The sequence below is a fragment of the Aegilops tauschii genome, chromosome 5 (genome assembly GCF_002575655.3).
Source record: "Aegilops tauschii subsp. strangulata cultivar AL8/78 chromosome 5, Aet v6.0, whole genome shotgun sequence".
NCBI classification, from domain to species: domain Eukaryota; kingdom Viridiplantae; phylum Streptophyta; class Magnoliopsida; order Poales; family Poaceae; genus Aegilops; species Aegilops tauschii.
Window position 1 is genome coordinate 537,705,582 of NC_053039.3, and position 14,904 is coordinate 537,720,485.

General features: G+C 44.5%; 1 protein-coding gene and 1 long non-coding RNA gene across 3 annotated transcripts; both read left to right on the forward strand.

The window, feature by feature from the left end:
* The first annotated feature begins 775 nt into the window (after window positions 1–775).
* On the forward strand, window positions 776–1,971 carry LOC109763358 (uncharacterized). The gene is made up of 3 exons (XR_002232911.3): window positions 776–887; window positions 985–1,206; window positions 1,296–1,971. It is a non-coding gene; the product is annotated as an uncharacterized lncRNA (long non-coding RNA).
* Window positions 1,972–6,814: 4,843 nt separating this feature from the next.
* LOC109763360 (uncharacterized) lies at window positions 6,815–8,731 on the forward strand. Of its 2 annotated transcripts, XM_045229293.2 has the most exons (4): window positions 6,815–6,999; window positions 7,071–7,321; window positions 7,430–7,696; window positions 7,980–8,731. In XM_045229293.2, exons 2-4 carry the CDS (start codon window positions 7,115–7,117, stop codon window positions 7,989–7,991), a joined length of 486 nt encoding a protein of 161 aa, XP_045085228.1. In that variant the 5' UTR covers window positions 6,815–6,999; window positions 7,071–7,114; the 3' UTR covers window positions 7,992–8,731. The 2 variants fall into 2 exon arrangements, with proteins under 2 accessions (XP_045085228.1, XP_020177787.1); XM_020322198.4 differs by lacking the exon at window positions 7,980–8,731 and having other exon boundaries at window positions 6,840–6,999; window positions 7,430–7,897.
* Window positions 8,732–14,904: the final 6,173 nt, after the last annotated feature.

Sequence of the window (14,904 nt, forward strand, 5' to 3'; positions counted from 1 at the left end):
GGAATTGGGAAAAGGTTCGAAAGTGGGAAAAATTACTCAAGATAATGCCTTGAAAACTTGCGTTGTCGGAAAGCACATGATGTCTCACCACTTTATGCCTTTGGTGAAGTTATATCATGAATCGCCATATTAGTTTTTCCTTTTTTTCTTCTGACACACTTTCCGAATAGATGACAAGGGGCAAGCTGAAACCATGTAGACCTTGGGAACCCCACCACCCCATTCTTAACCAAGATAAATAAGCTTATGAATTTGGTAATAGAAAACATTATGGATGATCCGAGCCACGTAGTTACTACTAGAAATAAACTACTAGTTGAAATTGAGTGTGCAGCTAAAATGAGCTAGCTATCTTTTTACTGCCATGTCCCGTCTGTGCTGAGCAGAGCCCCACTCACATTTCCTTACATATGCAAGGGAAGTATGCATCCCTCCCATTGCATCGCCAAAGATGGTACTCCCTCCGTCCGGAAACTTGTCACGGAGATGGATGTATCTAGATGTATTTTAGTTTAAGATCCATTCATTTCTATCCATTTTTACGACGAATAATTCGGGACGGAGGGAGTACTATGAGCGCTCCTTTCGGGTGGTTTCCAATGCCCATCATCACTGCTACGAGACGGGATCATCACATGCTTGGCTGCTAGCTTGACTCTCTCTCTCTCTCACACACACCTCTGTGAAGCAGGATCAGGCTCGACGCGTCGTGGGTGTTGGGGCGGGTCCACGCGGCGTCACTTTGCTTCTTGCCTCTCTCTCGTTTGCCTTAAAGGAGCCTTCAGCCAGCCACACCTCGCATAGCAAGCACCTCCCACACCTCAGCCTTGCCGGAGCAGTGAAGCAAGCACCTCCCACGTCCCACACAGATCGAGCAGCGACGTACGGTGAGTCCCTCCCCTCCCACGCCGATCTTCTTCCTTAGCAACAGAAAATTAAACAAGGGAAGTAACAGTGCCTTGTTGCTAATTTCGTCCTCGGTAGCTCGGATCCATGGACTCCCCGCAAAAGAAGCTCGGATCCACCATGGACGGAGAGATGCCACATCTGCTGCCTGTGACTGTGAGCGAGACCGTGTCCAACTCCAAGGAGACGCGGGCCGCTCCTCCTCCGGACGCTGTCGTGATTGTCAGCGAGTGGGCGTTCTACCCCGGCTTCATCGCCTTCCTCTTCTACACCCTGCATTATGCAATCACTTCCGCACTGGTAACTAGGACCCGACGTTGGTGTTTCAATCAATTTTTCAGTCGAAATTTCCGATGGAATATATGATTCGTCGTCCTCCTCTTCTGCAGTCCTTGTTCTTTCTGCTGACGGGCGCGGAGGCGGAGGCCGCCAAGGTGAGCGTCCTACACGTCGGGATGCTGTGCTTTGCCGCACTCCAGGTGGCCGCGGCGGCGGTGGCTCTGCGGCTCCCGCGCCGCCGCGGCTGGGTCCGCAGTCCGCTACGCCTTCGCCTACCTCGCCCTCGCGCTCGCCATCGTCGGCCACTGCATGTTCGCCGCTGGAGACCACTTCTTCAGGATCTTGCGCACCGTCGGCATCTTCATCTACGCTGCGGGCGATGTCCTCTGCTTCCTGGCCCTCCTCCTCGACCTCCTCGGCCTCCTGGGAGGTGAGAAGTAGGACAGAAGCAGGGCAAACAGTAGGCAGGGGATCAGCTCATGAGATGAGGTACTGATGAGTGCGCAGTTACTTCTAATTAAGGAATAATGTCGAGTATGCATTATGATGCGAAGACTGATCTCAGTGCTGGCCGTATGTGCGAATCTACTAGCTAGCTAATGTAATGTTAATTAATTGGATAAAACAACTATATACTACTAGCTAGTTAGTACATTTGTGTGATGCGTCTGAAAATCACCTAGCTATCTAGATTGTGGTTGTCTTTGATGAATTTGACCTTTTATCTGTGTGACCAGACATGAGTTATATGATGATTATGGTTATATATATCTAGTCTCTGCTTAATTGACGCTGGTGAAATTGGTATGTGCATGCACACATGCATGTTGTTACTCATGTTGACAATTATTTCTCATTTTTTCTGGCAAACCGCTGGCGTAGCAATAATGCAGCCATCGGGGTTCGGCTTTCGGTTTGGTTTGGATTTTTCGGTGAGGAGTGGATGCATGTATGGCTTGGAGTGTCGTCCTTTCCATTGAGGTTCTTCTTCAGATGTGGATCCATATATATGCCGGCCAATTGTATGAGCACTTGAGCTGATACGTTGTTGTTTTTTTATGAAAAGAGACACAATCGTCCACCATGAACCTTTAGAGCATTGTTCAAACCTGTAGGGTTTTCTCGGTCATATAGGCTGTATCACATTGTTCCAGTATGTCGAGGAGAGCTGCTCTAAACTGGTTTGTTCACTCAACTTTTATACGCATGTCACGTTCATAGCTCCTGCACTCTGTCATGGCGTGGCTTGGATACAAGATGATGGCTTGCGCATTTACTGTATTTTTTTATGAACTAGTACAGTGGCCTGCGCAATTGCATGGGTAACACTTGAAGTATTTTTTATATTTCAGAATACTTTATCAATCTACCTGAAAGTAACAGGTTTAGTTGTCAAATTTTAAATTTTGTACCCACTAAATATCTTAATATGACCAAACTAAATATTCAGCATATTGAGCCGTTTAATTATTTTTAAATATGAAAAATGGATGTCATTTTTAAGTGAAATGGAACTGTTCAATAAGTATCAGTACATTGTGTTCACTTAGCAAAAGTTTTTCATTCAGAAGTAGGTTCGATTGAGAAGGAAATATGAACATGTATGAATAAACCAATAAAGTCTTGGCGATGGGTGATGTTGCCCCTATACTCGTGCAAGTGGTTTGGCTCAAGGTTGGTGGTGGATTTTTCCCTGTGATGTGTGTACCCCAGTCACCGTTGTCATCATGTTTGTCGACTTTAGGTTGGGTTTTTGCAATAGGGTTTCATGTTTTGTAGTAGATGGTTCTTGCTTCCATGCCTTGTGTTGTACCTTTTGCTTCAATTTAGATTGGAACCTGGCGTCTTTTTACTCATGGACTGCCAACTTTCCGGTTGATGATTCTTTCTTTGTTTAATTAGGTTTTTATGTTGAGCCGTCCCTCTTTTGCATTTTATGGGCCTATGACTTCTTTGGCATCGGACTATCTTCTTTCTCAACTAATACACATGAATCTCTCCTATATGGTCCAAAAAAATTGGTTAGCGGATTAGCTGAGGTTTAAGGAATTTACATCATAATGAGACCTTCAATAAGTCTATCTGGTAAATTAAAGCAGCTTCCACCAGAATTTAGATGGGAATCCGTATGCGCATGAAGTTCCAGATATGCTTTAGAATTTATCAAGAGGAATTCTAGCATACGAAATCAAGTGAATGTTGGCCTTGAAGGGGAATGTGGATAACAATAATAAATCCTTTCATAGAGTTCGCAAGCGGAAACAGAAGGAGAAATTTTATTCTGTTTGAAACATGGGCATAATATTATCGAGACACCTGTCATCATGGATCATGCTACTTTGTTTTATAAATAATTGTTTGACCATGTTGAATATTTTGCATGTAAACTTTGGGACGGTGTCTAGAACAATGGAGACAAACAAAATTGATTTTTTTAATGTGCGTGTGTGTGTCTGTTGGGAGGGGGTTATACTGAAATGCACCTCTGGGATTTTGATCCAGATTTTCGATGTTGAGGGACCTGACTTCACGGGCGTTCAATGGGCTGCTGCAGGCCCTTAGTTGAGATTGTGTGACCCCAACCTTGAATAGAATTGCAAGAACTTGCAATCTGAGACACTACACCATGGTTTGGATGTCATCCTGCTTATTGAGGTCCTTCTTTTCATGCATTTTCCTTTGGGGAGCCAAATTGCCATGCTTATTCACATGCCACACGCTATATGAGCGCTCAAACGGTTAGATGTTAAAAGCACCCGTATATTTCTTGGTGAGCATTTTCTCATGTCCGGCTATCAATTTCTTCAATTTGTGCTCGTCCCTCTCAGTCCAAGATTTTTAAGCCAGATGACCATGGAAACAATCGGGTAAATCTTGTCGTCGTATGTCTCCCTAGGGATCCGGGACTACGGCCTTTAACATATCGATGACCATGGTTTTGGTCATATTTGGCATGCATTCACTTGTTTTGGTACCATACATTCCTAGAACATCGGTTGATGCTGAATTAAATTTACGAGTCATAGCAAAAACCATTTAGAGACACGGACTTTTGGTATAATCATGTGAGGGGCTAATTGACTTGGATCTTAATTTCTTTTGCTGGATGTCAAAATGTTTCACGTGTTGAGAAGTCCGGACTTTTCGGTCGATCGATTTTCCATGTGTTTAAACAATGACCGTCTTACTTTGTTAAAGAAACTAGTTGGTAATGTACTAATGTAGGCTCCAGTGGTCCAACAACATCTGAACTGTTGCTTGTTGAGCAAAGTTAATTCCTATTTAAGAGTAGGTCTCTTCCTGACAAAGTAGAGAGAAATAAGAAAAATCAATAGAGAATGGCCTAGATTTGTTATCTTCATATAGGAATCTTTACCTAATACTAAAGGGAGGAGGCTTTCATAGTTCTCCATACGTCACCCCTTCATATCGGTTGATTTTATATTAACCACACAGATCGACGGTTGAGATTTAAAAGGAGATTTTTTTCCGTCAAATTCTCAGGGCTACGTTCTAAGAAACACACTCGTTTTTTTAGAATCGTACTACAAAACGATTGAGCCAGGCAGCAAGGCCACACGTCAATCGGCCAAGACCAGCCAAGGAATAAATCAACAAGTCGCATTCGAGTTGGACATGGAATAGCTAGCGCTTGGTTCTAAAAAATATATAGCTAGTTTAGTGCCGACGAGCACCTCCCGGATACTAGCTACACACAGGGATAATTTCTCCATTGGTTACGGTGGTAGTAAATCACCTCATGCCCTCTACAGCTATTTGTGATCTTATGTTCTTGTGATGGAAGGCCATGATTCCATCTAGCCATGCTCCTCCTCTGAGCTCACCAGCAGAGAAAAAGTGCTAATCTCACCTGATACAAACGTGTTATTACTCTAGATTTGTTATTGCCATTTCTTCCTATTTTATTCAGTGTTGGTAAATCCCAGTAGATTGAGACTTCGTTAGGTCTTAGTCGATACTATATTGTTGAGATCTTGCATGAAGATTCATGTATTTTTTTATATGTTATGTCACTTAATTGAGACTTGGTTAAATTTTAATCAACTTAGACCTAACCACACCTTATTTTGTTTTTAAATTTGAAAATGAACTAATTATCTAAACCTACCTTTGTTCACAAGGATCAACTTACTCAGAATCATATCTTATGTTCTGAACTGGCATCCTGGAGAACACTGACTTTAATTGATCTACCGTTTTTGTCATAGAAGACCGTTGACCTGAGGCACGACAACATTCTCTCCATAGAGAAACATGAACATTGTGCTTATGGCAACAGGGACATATGTATTCTCTCTGCCGTTGCAACGCACGGGCATATTTGCTAGTTAGAAAAATGTGAGTGAAAAATATAAGCTCACTCAAGATAATGCTTTGAAAACTTGCGTTGTTGGGTAGCACATGATGCCTCACCACTTTTTACTTTGGTGTAGGCATGTCATCAATCTCTGGCGCCTTCTTTTTTCTTTTGACATGCTTTTCAAGTAGTGACAAGGGGCATGCTGAAACCAAGTAGATTTAATGGCTACCTGATCAAAAAAATTGGTTGATTTCCTATGACATAATTACAATCTTTTTATAACTTGATGTGCACTAGGATTCCCATCTAAATTCCGATGCAAGCTAGCTTAATTCAATGATTAAACTAATATTCATAATCTTGGTATGTGGTACATTCTCGTAACGTGGGTTGACGTTAGACAAGATTTACCAGTGATGGAAAAAACAATTTAGAGGTATGGAATTTTGCTACATGAGCATGTGAGGGACTAATTCACTAGGATCTTGATTTGTTTTGCTGGTTGCCAAAATGTTTCATGTGTTGAGAGGCCTGGACTTTTCGATCGATTTTCCTTATGTTCAAACAATTGCCGTCTCACTTTGTTAAGGTAACTAACTGGTGATGTAGGCTCTGGTGGTCCAAACATCTGAATTGTTGCTCTGAAACTAAAGCAAATTCATATTGAAGAGTTGGTATCTTCATGACGAAGTAGAGAATGACTTAGGTTTGTTGTCTTCGTCTAGGAATTAGGAAAAGGTGCGAAAAGTGAGGGAAAAAAGGCCAACTCAAGATAATGCATTGAAAACTTGCGTTGTTGGGTAACACTTGATGCCTCGCCACTTTATTTCGTTGGTGGAGTCATCTCATCAATCGCCATCAACTTCTTTTTTTGACACGGTTGTCGATTAGATGACAAGGGGCAAGCTAAAACCATGTAGACCTTCAGAACCCCATCACCCCATTCTCAACCAAGATAAATAAGCTTATGAATGTGGTCACATGAAACCTTATGGATGAACTGAGTCACGTAGTAACTACTAGAAATCAAACTGGCTACTAGTTGAAAATGAGCTAGCTATCTTTTTACCGGCATGTCTCGTGTGTCCTGAGCAGAGCTCCACTCACATTAATTTCCTTACATCTGCAAGGAAAGTATGCATCCCTCCCATTGCATCTCCAAAGATGGTACTATGATCTCTCTCTCTCTCTCTCTCTCTCTCTCTCTCTCTCTCTCTCTCTCACACACACACACACACACACACACACATACACACACGCGCGCACACACACCTCTGTGCAGCAGGATCAGGCTCGACGCGTCGTGGGTGTTGGGGCGGGTCCACGCGGCGTCACTTTGCTTCTTGGCTCTCTGTCGTTCGCATCTATCGCCCACGCTGCGTTGCTTAAAAGGCCCTCCGCCGGCATCCAAGGCGACGCCCTCCAGCACCACTCTCACATAACAAGCTAGTGAGCACCGGAGCAGGGAAGCAAGCACCTCCCAGCGACGTACGGTGAGTCCCTCCCCTCCCTCACAGATCTTCTTCTTCTTTCGCGACAGAAAATTAAACAAGGGAAGTAGCAGTGCGTTCCCTGTTGCCGATGTCGTCCTAGGTAGCTTGGATCCACATGGACTCCCCGCAAAAGAAGCTCGGATCCACCATGGACGGCGAGATGCCACATCTGCTGCCTGTGACGACGGTGAGTGAGACCGTGCCCAAGGACACGCTGGCCCCTCCTCCGGAGGCTGTCGTGATTGTCAGCGCTTACGAGTTCTACCCCGCCTTCGTCGTCCTCCTCTACTACGCCCTGCACTACGCCATGATCTCCGCACGGGTAACTAAACTAGCTACCCGACCGTGTTTGTGCTTCTAGTTCTACATCCCCAATTTTCCGATCGTATGAATATGATGCGCCAAGCTGCTGTCCTCCTCTCCTCTGTAGTCCATCTTCTTCCTGCTGACGCACGCGGAGGCGGTGGCCGCAGAGGTGAGCGCCCTGGACATCGGGATCGTGTGCTGCGCCGTGCTCCAGGCGGCCGCGGCGGTGCTGGCTGTGCAGCTCCCGTGCCACCGCGTCTGGGTCAGCTACGCCTTCGCCTACCTCGCCCTCGCGCTCACCATCGTCGGCCAGTGCATGTTCATCGACCCAGGGGACGCCATCTTCATCAGCGCTGTGGGCGACCTCATGTGCTTCCTGGCCCTCCTCCTGGTAGGTGACAAGTAATTTGAACTAAAACCACGACGAGTAATTTGGAATTGAGGGAGTAGGACAGAGAAGCAGGTCAAGCAGAGTATGTATGTACGTGGCCGATTAGTTCAGTTCTGTTAGAAGGCATAGAGGAATTTGGTGGAATAGTTCGTTGTATTGCTTGAGCATCGTGGGCATATATATATAAGAGTACATGATCTATTTAGAGTACAAGACAAGCCAGAACAAATCCTAGTCTATCTCGTCTTTCCTAATAATCAATATACTCAACATCCCCCCGCAGTCACAACGGTAGCGACGCAAACGGTGATTGAAGAAGAATCCGAAGGCAAGCCAACGGACACCCCCCACAGTCGTAATGGTCGATACATCGCGGAAGGCGTGGCTGGAGTGACAACCGACGAGGTTTGTCAAGCAAGGCAGCAACCCTTTATGCCATTTGTCGAGTTAGCCGAGAGCAGAGGTGGTGTAGCCGTGGTCGAGGTAGCCATGCGAAGAATACCCTGGTCGATGTCGAGTCGGGGTGGCCGGTGTCGAGGAAGTCGCCGTGGGGCCACGGGCGCAAGGAGGCGCCGAATCAGCCATGGGCACAGTAGTGTCGAAGTAGTGGTGCGATGATTAGTTCAGTTCAGCTAGCTGCAGGGGATCAGCTCGATCGAGGTACTACTCAGGATTGATCTCAGTGCCGTATGTCTGAATCTCAATCTACTGCTGTAATGTTAATCTCAGTACTAGTATTATGTGATGCGTCATGTAATCACCCTGACCATTTATATATCCATGTTGTTTCTATTTTTTTCTAGCGACCACAGGTGTATCAATGTAGTTCTTCGGGGTTGGGCTTTAGGTTTGGTTCGTATTTTTTCGATGAGGAGTGGATGCAAGGCTTGGAGTGTTGTCCTTTTCGTTGTTGTCCATCTTAATTTTGATGTCTTATTTTCACATGCCGGCCACTTGTATGAGCTCTCAAGCTGATATAAGTTCAGCGTTGTTGTTTTATTATGATGAGGAAGTGAAATAATAGTCTGCCTTAAACCTTGAGAGCAAGAGGCTCGGTCATAGGTGCGGTCACATTATTCCAGTATTTCGAGGAGCTACTCTATAATGGTTGGTTCATTCAACTTTTATACGTATGTCACGTTTACTCCTCTTCCACTTTGTCATGTGGCTTGGATACACGATATGTCTGGTCCAATACTAGTGAAGCTTCATGAATGTGGTGTCAAGCTTGCGGACCAAGTGCAAGGGGCTCCGACGGATGCTTCCGTGGTGGTGGGTGGGCATGGCTGTCTATAAAGTACTTCCGCTATATCAAAATGTAAGATGTTTTTTAGTAGGCAGTACGTACAGTGCAGATCGATTCTCCCACAACGCGGTGGGCACGATCATGGCAACACATGACACGGGGATCATTAGCCATCCATGATACAACGATGTATCGTATAAAGGCATGCTACCTAGAGCTAGTCTTCTGGTCGGATCAAGCCTCAGTTAGAGGAATCACATCCATTTGGTGAGCTAAATCACGCTAACGCCGCCATATCTCATCCTATCATATGGTTGATAGGACGTAGGCCAGGTGACCTAACACAGGTATACTTCAACATTTCTAGCACATCACTGTACCAGTTCTGGAGCAATGTGTTGCTCCTTAATGACGCCACTCCATTAAGAAGGCCAGGGAAAAGATGATTGCACGGTGATAATGTACTGTGAAATTTGTAAATCTGATGCTCACGGGTAGTCAAAGTGACTAATGGGAGAAAGATGCTAAAACTTGTCGCTGTCCTTCATGGCGAGAGCTCCTATTGGCTGCCCATGTGCGTCCAATAATTGAGCTTTCGCTGAAGGAGGCAGCCCGACTAGGCCGGCCATTTGGAGGGAACAAACTCGCAGCGTGCCAAGAAGTGTTGCGCAAGCGAGAAATCGAACTCCAGACGTTTTGGTGATTGATTTGCAGCGTGAGACTTGAAAAAAAACTGCAGCGGCAGAACCAAACTTCTTATGAATTTTTTCAAACAATCAGGAAAATTGCAAACAAAAAATTGAAATTCCAAACAATTTTGGACAAACGTAAACACCTTTTGTAATTCCAAACATTTTTTGAAATTTCTCACCATTTTTTGAAAATGTGAACACAACTTGGAATTTGAACTGATTTCTAAACTTAACTTTCTTTAAATAGTGAACAAATAATAAAAAAAGAAAAATAATTTTAAAACTTCAAAGGAAATCTAAATGTTTGAAAAAAAAATAAAACACGAATAATTTTTCCAAAACGTGAATATTTTTTTGAAAATGTGAACATTTCGTGAAACTCTAATATTTTGCAAACGCAAACATTTTTAAATAAGATCATTTATTGAAACTTCGAAGAAAATTTGAAAACATGCACGTTTTTGAATATGTGAACACTTTTTTAAACGAGAACAGATTTTGAAACTCTAGACAAAATTTGAAAAATTGACCATTTTAAAAAATTTGGGGAACTGTGAACATGTTTTCTGAAATCACAAACATTTTTTGAAAATAAAAAAAACAAAGAGTAAAAATAAATTGAAAAATGAAAAGGAATAAACATGAATTTGTTTTGAGAAACATGAACTTTTTATAATCATGATTAGTTTTTGGAAAACACGATTTCTTTTTGAAACGTCGAACATTTTTTTGCAATGTGAACAATTTTTTAAATTGTGTACAAAATTTGAACTTTTTTGAAAATGTAAAATTTTTAGAAATTTTAAACATTTTTCGAAGTTTTTATTTTATGAAAAATATGCAGAAAAAACTAAAACAGAAAGAATGAAGAGAAGTAGAAAAATGGTAAAAACAAAAGACCGGATTAGGGAACCTTGAAACCTTCTAGAAAGTTCCCAAACCGGTTGCTCGCTAATGGGTCGCCCTGTGTTGCGTCGATCGCTCGCTTCACTTCAGCGAAGCAGTGACGGTTTGATGCTCACGGGTGGCAAATAGGATACACCCTTTGTGGCTACGCGGCAACCATTGGGAAGGGGTAGGCTCAAAGTGAACAACGAGAAAACTAAAAGCCATTTTGAAGGGAAAAAAACCATTACATCCTAATTATTTTGTCGAAAAAAGTTGAAATTTTCCCAGAGTACTACTGGAAACATGTAGTATATATTGGATTTTTAAGAATTGTTTGAAAAAAAAAATCAAATTTTGAACAAAAAAGTGGACATGTCTAACGTGGACCCTCAAAATGGACATGGTATCTATCTGCGGAAAATGATATGGGAGCCGGCCATCCAACCATACCCGCATGCATTTTAAGCAGGATTTGAGCGAACCCGGCGATTTTCTTGCAAGCTGGGTGATTTTTATTTAAACCGGAACACATTCATTACATTTTTTATACATATTTCATTAAACAAAAGCGTCTCGAAGTTTACCTAGTCTAAATCTCCGTCGGCGTCCGTCTGCCAAGTCCTTGTCGTTCCCCCGTCCGGCATCCTTGGAGACCGTGAGCCCCGAAAAGTGAAGCTATAGGTCGCCGACGAGGAAGAGTAAGACATGGGATAGGACCTGGCTCACATGGGACACTAGGTTAACGTATCTCATGTCCTACTCTTCCTCGTCGGTGTCGGCGTCTTGGACATCGCCGGTGAACGTGATGTCCATGATGGACGTGGATGGGCCGGCCTCGTGGTTGTTGCGGCATGTACGATTTGGAATGAACAAAATGGAGTGTTGAAAATGCTAAGAGGTCACGATACAAAATGGTTAGAGTTGGAGGTGGAGGAAGGGGCTCTTGTATTGCCCCACACTAAGTGACCATTGCCTACCGGTAGACCTGTGTGCACGGGGTGTCCAATGGCTAAATCACTACCTCGCGCGCATGGGGGCCTAACAACTTGTGGGCATGGGGTGTCTAGAGAGATATGCGCTATCCCGTGCACACGTGGTGTCCAGAAACTTTGGGCACTCCCTATGGGCATAGTGCGAGTATGAAAATGAAGAGTGAAGAGCTCATTTTTGGTTCTAGGTGTAGAAAGACTAGTTTTTATGTTTTCATGTTCCCAAACCGTATTTCAACCACCTCCATCCCTCTTGAAAGTGTTGTTGTCCTACGATTCAAATAAGTAGAAACAAAAGCTTTGAGTCACCGAAAAATCATGCCTTTAGGGTTTATGAAGTGGGTTCAACCATCTCCTCATTAATTCTACTGAGAAACTAGTGACCTTAGCTAGACCTTAACAGCCATCATTAGTTCTACTAACCACATTGTCATCATACCAAAACATTATTAAAAGATAAATACACTTTCTGTCATGTTTTAAAATTCCCACGGAAGATCGATTGATCAAGATTCCAGAGCTCTCAACACATGAAACATATTGGCATCCATCAAAGAATCAAGATCCTAGCCAATATCACTCGCATGCTTATAGCTCACTACATGGGCATTGCTACAACTTACATATATGTTTGGATCATGGGTCTGAAGGGGTGAAAAAATGGAGAGGGCAACTCCTTTCCCGACCTACAATCCCCTGCAATAGATGATGAGTGAATCCCATCCAATATATGATGACAACATGCCCTGTATATTTGTTCTTCATTGGTTGTGGTCTTAGTAGTCGTTCCTAGTCGTCTTTCGAGTTGGCTTCGGGCAGAAGGCATTGGGCGGGCACTGGTGCCTTTGCACGGAGGTGGCTACAGTGGCTCACCTACTCAGCCAGATCACCGACCGAGGTGGTCTTGTAGCTTGACTACTGCTTCGTCTTGGGCGGCAGTGATGTGCCCGTCCCTGCCCATTCGTCGGTGACACGGGTCAGATCCGGCTAGCTCATTTCGCGTTCATGGTCGGAGGTGGTTAGCTCTGCTTACATTTTTGTTGTATCTGGGTGTCCCTCGATGCTCCATCGACCACCGAACTCCAGACCATCGCCCCCATGCCTCCTCGTCTCTATCTGTCGTGGTGGGGTTTCCCTGGCTTGTTGTCGTCGATCATGTGGCTGGTGGTTGCGGTGCCTCCATCCGTACTCGCCCTATTTGGTTGCGGCATCTCCTCCCGCGATCGTCATGTTGAATTCTTCTTTGGTCAAGGATCTGGTGTTTCTTGGTCATCTTCGGCCGAATCCAATGGTGGCATCACTGTTTGAAGTTTGGAAGTAGAAGGTTCTCGCTTCCATGCCTTGTGTTGTACCTTTTGCTCTAGTTTAGGTTGGAACCGATTGTCTTGTACTTGTGGACTGCCGACTTATCGGTTGATGATCCTTTCTTCGTTTTGGTTTTTATGTTGACTCGTGCCACTGTTGTGTTGTATGGGCCTACGACTTCTTTGGCATTGTACTATCTTCTTTGTTAACGAATACACATGCATCTCTCCTACATGGTCCAACATAAATTGCTTAACGCATTAAGTGAGGTTTAGGGAATTTATGTCGTAGTGTCTTCTTCAACATAAGTTTAGCTAGTAAATTACAACAGTTTGTGCCTGAATTTAGATGGGAATCGATAAATAAATCAAGTTCTAAATATACTTTAGAATTTATTAAGAGGAATCTGTGACGCCCTCGATTCAATCGTACACTAATCATACACGCAAATGTGTATGATCAAGTTCAAGGACTCACGGGAAGATATCACAACACAACTCTAGACACAAATAAAATAATACAAGCTTTATATTACAAGCCATGGGCCTCGAGGGCTCGAATACATAAGCTTGAAAACACAAGAGTCAGCGGAAGCAACAATATCTGAGTACAGACATAAGTTAGACAAGTTTGCCTTAAGAAGGCTAGCACAAAAGCAACATCGATCGAAAAGGCAAGGCCTCCTGCCTGGGAGCCTCCTAACTACTCCTAGTCGTCGGCGGTCTCCACGTAGTAGTAGGCACCCTCGGGGTAGTAGTAGTCGTCGGTGGGGTCGTCTGGATCCTGGGCTCTACCAGCTGGTTGCGACATCCGAGAAGAATGGAAAAGAGGAAGCAAAACAACCGTGAGTATTCATCCAAAGTACTTAGCAAGCAAGGATCTACACTACATATGCACCATTATCAAAGGAAGGTTGTATATGTGGACTGGGCTGCAGAATGCCAGAATAGAGGGGAGAGCCTAGTCCTATCGAAGACTAGCATCTTCAAGCAGCTCCAAGCATCTTGCAGCATCAGAAGAGATAAGAGGAGCATAAAGTAAAGTAGTAGTAGTAGTGTTATCAACCTCGCCCAGAGATTCTTCCTCGACTCCCTACGAGAAAGCAATCCCAGAGCCATACTATCCAGTTATCACCTCAAGTATGCAGTTCTAATTGTATCGATCGGGATACAACTCCAAGTGTCTGTTACCGTAGGACAGGCTATCGATAGATGTTTTCTTTCCTGCAGGGGTGCACCAACTTACCCACCACGCTCGATTAACTCCGGCTGGACACACTTTCCTGGGTCATGCCCGGCCTCGGCCAAACAATACGCTGCAACCCGACCTAGGCTTAATAGAGAGGTCAGCACGCCGGACTAAACCTATGCCCCCAGGGGTCTTGGGCCATCGCCCTGGGAACTTCTGCATGTTGCGTACGCGGCCGGTGAGCAGACCTAGCTACCTCCTTCAAAAAGGCAGGTGCTTACCAGTCCAACCCGGCGCGCGCCACTCAGTCGCTGACGTCTATTAAGCTTCGGCTGATGCATACGACGCAGAACGCCCATACTATGCCCACGTGATGGTTAGTGCTATCAGGCCAGAGGCCCCTCGGATCAAATATCCAAATCGTAGTGGATTAGGAGCACGCAGTAACAAGCAGAGACTCACGAAAGATGTGACCCCGTTGCCCCGTCTCGAGGACTTGCGACAAGGGCTAAGAATGCCCGGCCACGCCTCGTAAGTATCTCGCGGGAACCTTCCAGGTCAACCCGACTCCACATCACTCGCAATTAAGCTCGTGCGGGTACCCCTCAGGGCCGACCCGTCTTTAGTAACCTGGTTCAGGGTAAAGTCATAGTAACCATAGTAACCGTGTGTCTAACACCAAGGGGAAAACCTGAGGAATCACCCTTGACGGATTCCACTCGATGTAATCATCAAGGTGAACGTAAGAGGGTCCACCCTTGAGGGGTTGCACGACAGAGTCATATCGGAAGTGGTTAAGGCGGAATCACCCTCGATGACCACGACCGAATAGCTACACTACAGGGTTAACATCAGAAGTGCTGATGAGGTCTCACCCTCGGCATTGGATAGTAACCCAGT